The sequence below is a fragment of the Echiichthys vipera genome (genome assembly GCF_963691815.1).
Source record: "Echiichthys vipera genome assembly, chromosome: 8".
Classification (NCBI taxonomy): Eukaryota; Metazoa; Chordata; class Actinopteri; order Perciformes; family Trachinidae; genus Echiichthys; species Echiichthys vipera.
Window position 1 is genome coordinate 8,964,137 of NC_139833.1, and position 9,965 is coordinate 8,974,101.

The 9,965-nt window shown below is 42.2% G+C and overlaps 1 protein-coding gene across 1 annotated transcript; it reads left to right on the top strand.

The window, feature by feature from the left end:
• Positions 1-1,227: 1,227 nt before the first annotated feature.
• pou3f1 (POU class 3 homeobox 1) lies at positions 1,228-4,272 on the top strand. Its single transcript, XM_083917929.1, has one exon. It carries the CDS (start codon positions 1,299-1,301, stop codon positions 2,424-2,426), a length of 1,128 nt encoding a protein of 375 aa, XP_083774055.1. The 5' UTR covers positions 1,228-1,298; the 3' UTR covers positions 2,427-4,272.
• The last annotated feature ends 5,693 nt before the right edge of the window (positions 4,273-9,965 follow it).

Below are 9,965 nucleotides of genomic sequence, written 5' to 3' on the forward strand. Positions count from 1 at the left end.
TGGGACAAAACGTGAAGGGAAAAATAATCAGATCAACCGGGAGAGGTAGTGAGGAAGGAGCCAGGAGGAAGAAACACAATGTTTCTCTCTCCAAGTTGCTGCCTAGTAAAATGCTTCGAGAGGTAAATGATATAAAAAAAAATATATATATATATAGCCTGTTTTATTTTCTTAAATCTGTTAAGTCTAAATTTCCCAGGAAAATCCAAAACAACTGCATCAGCTTGGTACACTGTCATATAAAATTAGATAAGACTGTTATGAATGATTATTATCAGATAAAGCACTAAACCTTGATATTGTTGCGTTCAAGATTTCAAAATAAGATACTGAATTATGTGAATAAATGTATGTATAATATCTGTCATATGCACTATACTTGCGTGCGTGCATGTGCGTGCGTGTGCGTGCGTGTGTGTGTGTGTGTTTGTGTGTGTGTGGAGGGAGGATGCAAATAGAGAGAGAGAAAGAGAGAGAGAGAGAGCGTGCCTTGGTCTATCATAACTAAGTGGGTGGTGATGATGAGATCATACAACATTGAAAATTACCGAGACAATACAAATAAATGACATATACGCGGAGGCTTTGAAATAGAGCAAATGCTTTCAAATTTGTCACACATTTACAGCAGCATTCACAGACACATCACATATTGCTTATTTACACGCCTCTCGTTGTGTGGGTGGCTGCAGAGCTGGAGCATCGCGCCTTATAATCTATTTAAAATGAGGAGCGCTATAATCATCAGTGACCTATTATAAAGGTGCACGGGTGCGTGTTTGTAAGTGCGTGTGTCTGTTGGAGGGGGGCGACCCTTCAAAAAGATCTCCGTACTCCCCCACGTGGTTATTTGCAAAACAACCGATCTAAACCCAGGGAAACCTAATCAAACCCCGCTGCTGCTGCTGCTGCTGCAGCTCGGTTCGCCTTCTTTGGAGAGAACTGGAGGAAAAAAAAGTAAAATATAGACGGGTGGCTCTCTGTGCGCAGGTATACGAAATGAGAGGAATACTGTTAAAAACTCAAAGAGACATGTAATAAATTGAACATATGTTTTTCTCTAACACATGTAAGATCGGTGCTCTATCCATCCTGAGCGAAAAATGTGCTGTACCATGCTCTGAAACCTTGCGCCTATTGAATATGTCCCTAGTGGGCTTGAATCGGAGAGGAGCCAATACAAGCGGAAGGGAGGCGTGTCTTCGCTCATCCCCAAGACCTCCCAGAGCAGGTTGTTGCGTTTTGGCTCTAAAGCCTGGAGACCTCCGAAGTGCTCGTCAGTTTTCGAAGTAGGAGCCATGGCGACAACAGCTCAGTATATTCCGAGGAATAACTCCTTACCGTCTAACCCGCTCATGCATCCGGATTCGGATAGGATGCATCAGGGGACGACCTACAGAGAGGTGCAGAAAATGATGCACCACGAGTACTTGCAAGGGCTTGCGGCTACCAACACGGGACACCCGATGAGCCTGACGCACCACCAGTGGCTGCCCACCTCCAACACCGACTGGTCCAGCGGCACCCACATCGGACAGCAAGAGCACAAAGCCAGCGTGCAGGCGACCCGGGAGGACCTGAGCAGCGGCTTCCACCACAGATCTCACCTGGTGCACCAGCAGACGCAGAGTAGCCACCATGGTTCGTGGGCGCCTACCACGACTCACCACTTATCCCCGCTGTCCCCAGCATCCAACGGCCACCAGTCTCTGGTCTACTCGCAGCCTGGATACACAAACCTCAACGCAATGCTGAGTCCCCAACCCGGCTCCCTGCACCATGGCATGCGGGACCCGCTCCACGACGATTCGGGCAGCCACGACAACCAGATGGAGTCGCCCCAGCAGGCGTTCAGCCACCACCAGGACCACTCGGACGAGGACGCACCCAGCTCTGACGACCTGGAGCAGTTCGCCAAGCAGTTCAAACAGCGGCGGATCAAACTGGGCTTTACGCAGGCGGACGTGGGCTTGGCCTTAGGCACCCTGTATGGAAACGTCTTTTCTCAGACCACAATCTGCAGGTTTGAGGCGCTGCAGCTAAGCTTCAAGAACATGTGCAAACTTAAGCCGCTCCTAAACAAGTGGCTGGAGGAGACAGACTCAAACACGGGCAGTCCCACCAATTTGGACAAGATTGCTGCGCAGGGCAGGAAACGAAAGAAGAGGACCTCCATTGAAGTGGGGGTGAAAGGGGCGCTGGAAAATCATTTCTTAAAATGCCCAAAGCCGTCTGCTCATGAAATCAGCAGTTTAGCCAACACTCTGCAGTTGGAAAAAGAGGTTGTCCGTGTTTGGTTTTGCAACAGAAGACAAAAAGAGAAAAGAATGACACCAATTGGGGTCCCTCACCCGAATATGGAGGACGTATATTCCCAAGCAGAGACCCCTCCTCTACACCGCACACTACAGAGTCCTGTACAGTGACTGTTTTCATGAACAATCCGAGCATTTCCGCGGGGGATAGAAAAGGGAAAAAGGGACTGTGGAGTTTACAGTATTTAAGTTTGGCTTTTGTTTTTGTTTTTTCCCGAGAGAAAAGAGACATGGAAAAGTTGAACAGATGAGTTTTTTGCCCTTAGTATTCGGAGATCGTCATGTCCAACAGAATAGATGGCAAGAGTGAAAATGTTAAGAAGAAAAAAAAAATATCCAGAAAAAAAAGACAAAAAATAGTCGCTATTACTGAGTCCGTGCGCATTTAAAGTGAAAACAAAGATCTTTATTTACCAAAATTATATGGAGGGGGAAGGCATATAAAGTGAATTGGATGCCCCGTGACTGTTTCAAATGAGGAGTAATTAAATGTGGCAACTGAGGCCATCTCCTCCTGGTGTACCACGAACTGTTGGCGCTCACCAGAACGAGGTGGTTGCCTGGAAAATGATCAACACTGGAGATGAATAGCCTACACTGAATGAACATTTTTGCTTTTTCAGGCTTAAACTGATTAACCAGATTTCTGAATATTAGTGTATACTTTCTTTGTTATATTAAGTGTGATGTTTTGGTTTGGAAATACTTTAACTTCAGTGTCTCTCTCTCTTTCTGCAGACTTGTCTATGATTTCTGTCATTATTTGCTATAGGTACTGTGACTCATCAGAGCAGCCTCTAATTTTCTTATGTTTACTCAGTGGGAGTTGATGGTGGAGAGGTGATGGGTATTATGGCACCCGAAAACACCCACTGTTAAGGTCAGACATGTTTCAGATAAAAATGTCCAATGCAACAGGACGTTTAAGTTCTGACTGCATGCCTTAAAAAAATATTTAAAGCTTTGCAGCTGACCACGTCGAAATTTGCAAAACAGCAGCAGACGCTAAAAGGGGAATTCTAAAAACGCATTTTATTATTATTATTATTATTATTATTATTATTTCTGGGGGGGTTCAAATGATCCTTTTCTTTGCATGGAGCACTTATTATTTCGTTAATATTATTGTTGCAATTTTATATTCGTTAATACAATTGTGAGTGGAGCTGATGTCCACAGGCTTAAACACAATAAATCCCATGTTTACAGGTTCCTGGTTATCACCACAGAGCGCTGTCAGCTCACACTGCTCACTGCCTGGTAATCCTGTTGTATTCCAAACATTTCAAGAGAGATTGGTCAAATATGAAATGAAAAGTAATAATAACTCAGGTAACTTCAGTGCCCCATGTCGGAATATCACGCCTGTATATGATTTCTTTTTTTTTGTTCCTCTGTGTTTTTTAGATGTTTCAATCTGGTTACACCCACACCGTTTTCCTTTGTCCCATAAATCCACTGTATTATATTAAAACGCTGGATTCGGAGAAAAGAAAAATAATACTTCCTTAAGGGGAAGCGATGTAGGGACTTAACTTTAGATCTATTTATTTTCTTCTGACCTGAAAGGAAATCTTGAAAATCTCATGCGTTGTGTGTCATTTCTCAATGTTGGACCAGTCCAAAAAAGCCTACAGCAGTGCTATCCAATACAGACGAGGGAAACATTTTTTTTTTTCAAGAAAAAATGATAATAGTAAAAAAAAAGAAGATGATTTTAGAGAAAATGTTGCCAGGATTATTTCCGATAGCCTATGTAAATATGTCCAATATGTAAACTTGTATTTGTTCCGAGATATTGTTTTGTTTTTTTGTTTCTTTCCGGGCAGTTTTGTACACTTACTAATTCCAAGAAGATATTTTAATATGATTTCATTTATGAATCTGACCATTTATATATATATATTTATTTCTTAAACGTGTTTGGAGCTTTTTTGTTCAGCTCTGTTAATGGTTATGTTGCAGTGGATTTCAGTATGTTTTTCCTTTTTTGTTTACTACATTGGTTGTATGTTGATTGCTAAATGTAGACTGCGAAGTCACATTTATATTTATGTTATAGTAATATTTTATTACTTACATAAAACATATATACAAGAAATGGTCTTTTGTCTTCATTAAGAGCCAAACCACTCGCCCTTTGTTGCTGTCTGTTGTGGCATCACCAGGCAAACGAGATCCACCTGATCATAAAGTTGAATGCTGCTCGGTGAGCTGAGCACCGGGACGTATTCAGCACTCCCTGTGTTCACTTGAAACAGCACCGATTCGTTATGTAACAGGGGGTCGTTTAAATCCCAAGCTGTGGAGCCTATATGTTAAAGGGAATAGACAACAGTATTTTACCTCAGGCACTCCCTGCTAAGTTCACACAGTCTCTGACGTTGTTCACATCTTTGTGTAATAATCGCAGTATTAAATTGTGCAATACCAATACGGAATGACTGTCTTTTCATTGAGTGGTTATTATTTGTATTACTGCTTTTATCATCATCATCATCACCATTATTATTATTATTATTATTATTAGGCCTAGTAGTAGTATCCAGGTGACTTGTTTATTTAGAGTTGAGAGACTCTTCAATCCTATTGAGCTGTTTTCCTTAGAAACCATCAGCACTTGTCATGTTTTAAAGTATTTTAAAGGCGAATTTTGACGAATCTTTGATCGGGGACAGGGGTGCCTGCAGGCAAACAATCCGCCTCCTTCAGAGAAAAAACACATAAAGGATGAGCCAAAAAACACCCGGCAGGCCTTAAAGTTTAACGAGAGTAAAGCCAGGCCTGCATTCACAGGCAACATATGAATGTTATTTAGCAGCTAAATGAATATTAAATATCTCTAAAGCATATATGAGATGTTAGTCTTAAAGTTAGGCCCTTCTGTGTTCCGTGTGATCCCGGAGCCACAGCCGCTGCGTGCGCGTTGTTTCCACATTTACATCTACACATAGGCTATTAAACCAGGTTACAGTTAAGGGTCCATGGAGAGATTCATTGCAGGTGCTGGATTTTAATTCCTTCCAGCACATTTTGTTTTACGGTTTCATTTATACTTCTTGAAAATCACCGTTAAAAGGGAAAAAGATGTGACACAGCAGTGGTAAAATTATCCTCCAAGCTTATCATTTCAAATCCATGTTTGTTGAAGAAGCTAAACTTGTAAACATTAAGGATTTTATTTGAATCGTCGGGGGCAAGTTATTTCAAATAGTGTCATATTTTATTAGGCTACTTCCTTAGTGAAAGTGCGCCGTTATCCAACACGAATACTCGCCACACAAAGTTTCAGTTCAATGTCTAAAGAAAACTCAGGTCAGAGTTGGAGACATTTACTCGACTGTTTATCATTTCTATTCCATTTACGCATCTATTGACACTCAAGATCCATGGACATTTTTGGTCTTATGCGTTTGTTTGTTTTTCTAAATATGATTTTTTTTGCGGTCATTTGTAGCCTGCAGTTTTGTCATGCGTTTTAAAAAACAACCTTTAAGTAACAGGACTCAATATTAAGACTGCCTGATTTTACATACGGTCTTTTGGGCTGCTGTGAAGCAAGTGAATAAAAGTGTCTTTGCACTGTCTGAGGTGGTCAAACTGTGGGAGAGGAGGCCAACATCAGGGAACAAACCAATTGTCAGAGAACAACGGGTCACAGGCGCCTCCTGCTGGCAAAATTGGGTACTTCACCATCAAAGCTGTACCTCAAAGTTGGATAGAGAAATGGAAAACAATTACAAAAACAGTATAATCATGCAAATAATATAATAAGCATTTCCCCCAAAATACACATTTGTCCATGTTCCTGTAAAAGCCTACAGCTTAATATGCATGACAAATAACTCCACCTGCTCACTTAATGCATTCTGCACTGTATTCTTACAGAATCTTATAACAGAGACTAAGTTGTGTTTTTATTTTCATGTCAAATATCAAGCTAATACATAAATCTCATTGGGTGATGTGTACGACACTGTCAGAGGTTTACTGTTATTTCTTTGCAGGTGTTTCTTTCTCAGTCTGTCACTTCTTCACTGTCGTGAGCCAAGCAGAGAGACACCAGGCCCCTTTAAAAAAAAAGTTTTGAATGTGACTTAGTCATGGATCAACCATCAAACCTCCCAGTATCAGGACAGACACTCAGACCACAGACCTCCACTGAGTGACCAATGGAAATGGTTTGAAATGCAATGCAAAACACAGAGGCCTACAGAGTGAACATAGATTGGGAAAACAGAAGGAGTCCACAGTGGACCAGACAAGAGAGATTGTGGTGACTGGTACCAACTGTTATTATTTGATGATATGCAATTTTTATTCTGTGCCGTATGGAGGGACACAGCCTCCATTATGCCGATAAATCAATAATACATGAGCAGAACTCATCACAAAACAGCAAAACCCAGCTATTTGACCTACGATAACCACGGTTCACACTTTCCTCCTATCCTCCTCTTCCCCTCTCAGCAGTCTGCTCTCCTACACTGAGTGGGCCCTCGGCAGCACTTGCAGAGGAGCTCCAGCCTCATCAGTGCCCGGCCGCTCGCAAACACGATGTCTCCTTCATCAGGGAAGTATCGTCACACACAGGAGATGTGGATTAGTGATGATTAGCAGGGATTATGGCTGGTTAATGGTGGGAAAATACATTAGGAACCATCGGCTCTGGGAGGGGGAGGGGATTTCACTCACGCTAGCGGATTTGCATTGATCCACAGCAAATGAATGAGGATTAGCAGCATCAAGCTATCTGCCAACAGATAAATAACATTAAGCGTATTATACGCCAACGCCTGTTATTAATGACATTACAAACGACACTACAATGCTGGCAATTATGGAAATAATCGGAGCGGCTGAATAATTTACTTGGTTGGGATTCTTAGATTCCAGATCATCCTCATGTACAGAGACATGGGGTGATGCGGGAGAGCCAAGATTCTGGTAGGCAGGCTAATGCGCTATTTGTTAGAGCAGGTTTTGTGTTTCCAGGCTGTGAACTACCCCACGGGTTGGTGTGTATTCTCCTTCAGCGACACTGTTCTTATTCTATCTCAGACTTTTCTTGAAGACCCCTTCAATATATAATATGATCATTTACACAATGAAAAAGAGCACCAGGACTAAAAGTCATCAACTAACAGTTCCACACTTGTTATTGATTATTGTAGCCAATGAAGTCTTTATTAATGTTTTACTCACTCCCCGATAACCCAACAAGTATGCATCTTGCAAGTCTCTAACATGGAAACCCAGGAGTTGTCCTTAGATCACTTATCAATGTATTGATTAAGTATTGACGATGGTAAGGCTTATTAGAAAGTGCCTATTATGTTAATAAAAAAAAGCACATTAACAGTCATAGCAGGATCAAACTAAACGTTCTCCTTTATGTATCCTTTTCAGTTTATAGCAGATAATGTTAAAGTTTTATCAGAGATATGATTGACACTGATTAAATTGCATAGAAAGGGCACCTACTGTACAATATACATCCTCTGTAAAGCCACGTTACTCTGTAGGTAGAGTGAGGAGGGGGAAAAAAGTGCTCATTCCGTCATCTAACCCACATTTTTAACCTGACAGGTGAAAGAGCCTGTAGCTTTCTTACTCTCTATTATTACCTCTTCCTCCAGCCGAGTTCTCCTCTCCTCTTTAACCGTTTATGTAATAAATACTCCACTCCCACAGTGAGTGGCAGAGAAAGGGGGGGGGGGGGACTGGAAAAAGAACAGAATAATGCATTTTTTCATCAAAAATTCCTTCTCTTCCTCTACCTCAAGGTTTCCTCCTCTGAGCCACTTGAAAGATGGGCAACAATGTGGCCACACAGTGAACACCTAGTTACCATATGAAACACTCCAGCAGTGAACTGGAGGAGACGGAGACGGGAAAGGAGAAGTCTTGTGTTATTTATGATACTGGGCCTTGTAGCTATATGGGTTCCCGCTTCATGTCTACTCCAAGGTATGGCCCCCATATGCGAAGGGGTTTAAGTGCAGCCTTAGAAAGTTACTCTCCCCAGCCCTCTGCATCTCTTTGCTCCTCACTTTGAGGTTTTGAAGAAGAGAAGTAGCCCGTCTCCCTCTTTCATGGCTTTGAGGGACATTTTATATCGCCTCAGGTGTCTGTCAGTGTGACTAACAGTTCTGAGAGTGGGGAACTAATATCTCAGGAACTTGCCTCCAGGCAGCAGCACATAGATGTTACTGTTGGTGGCATACAATGGAAAGAAAGTCATACTTTAGAGCCATTCAGCAGCAGCAATTACTACTGATTCAGTGAGCCGGTTGCTATTAAACAATGGCTGTGACAGTCTTAACAGGTGATAAGAACACAGTGGGAAAGGCAAGATAAATGCGTTCATCTGTGCTGCACAAGCTGTCTTCATTTTGTAGGATGTCTTACAAACGGTTGCAAATAGCCCAAGGAAAAGTATAAGGGATAGCACACTGACCAACAAAGCACTAATAATAATAATTCTATTTCTTTAATCTTTTTAAAATGACACATCGGCAATCACACAGAGCGGTAGCTGAGGAGGCCCTTTAAACTACTGCACAAGGTTGCAAAGTTAATTGTTGCACCTAAGAGGACATGACATTCTCATGTTAAAGGTTGTCCCCTCTCTTCACCTTCAAGCCTGGCTTTTGTCAACTGTAGCGAAGGCGTTGCAATGCCTCCTGACTGCAATAACAAGGTTCACTGCAGAGAGGAGGAGAGCAAAAGAAAAGACAAGACCTTGCAGTGGAGAGACAAACACAGATAAACAATAGGAAGGTCATCTAACCCTAGAGCACACTGCGATGGCCTTCCTTCATCAGGATATTCAAAAAGAAGAAAAAAAATACCCATGGCTATTCAGACTTTGCAAATGTATAGGCACAGCAGCTGAAAGGTCCTCCCTGCACCCGAGCAGCTCTATTGTTTCTTTAAGAAAGAAATACGGACAATCTAGGAAAGGATAGCAAAAGTGTCTCACAGAGCTCTTGGCAGTACAAAAGTAACGTAGGAAGTTCAAGCTCTGCTTTACACTGTTTGTGTGCCAGCCCTATAATACAAACCCGAACAATATTATTTGCTGTAGTCCTTTACCCATGACTGATCCTTCGTGTTAAGCGTACTGAAATGGATATTGTTTTGTGAACCCCTGCAAATTGGAGCCGGACAATAAACAGATCATCAAAGATGATCCTGGTGCCCCAAACGATTCGGCTTTACCCTGCAACGCTGAGTTCAAAGGACGAAGATCGGTGAGCAAATGAGTGCTGTTGCTCAGCGCACAGTCAAGCGAAACAACAACAGCAAAGATAAGGCTGATGGAAATAAATAAATTAGGATGGAGGAGAGAGGAAAAAATAAGGCAAGTAAGGGGGGTGTAGACACAGTGCAGAGATGAAATGGAGACCTGCCACTGTGCTCAAGGACACAGTGTGCCACTATGTAATTAGAAATGTACACAGATGATTTGGATGCAGCGATATGATTAGGCAAAGCAGTCCCCAGTCCTGGGCCTAATCAACTCACTTCTGAGAGAGGCACCAAGACTAGTGGTGTGTGTGTGTGTGTGTGTGTGTGTGTGTGTGTGTGTGTGTGTGTGTGTGTGTGTGTGTGTGTGTGTGTGTGTGTGTGTGTGTGTGTGTGTGT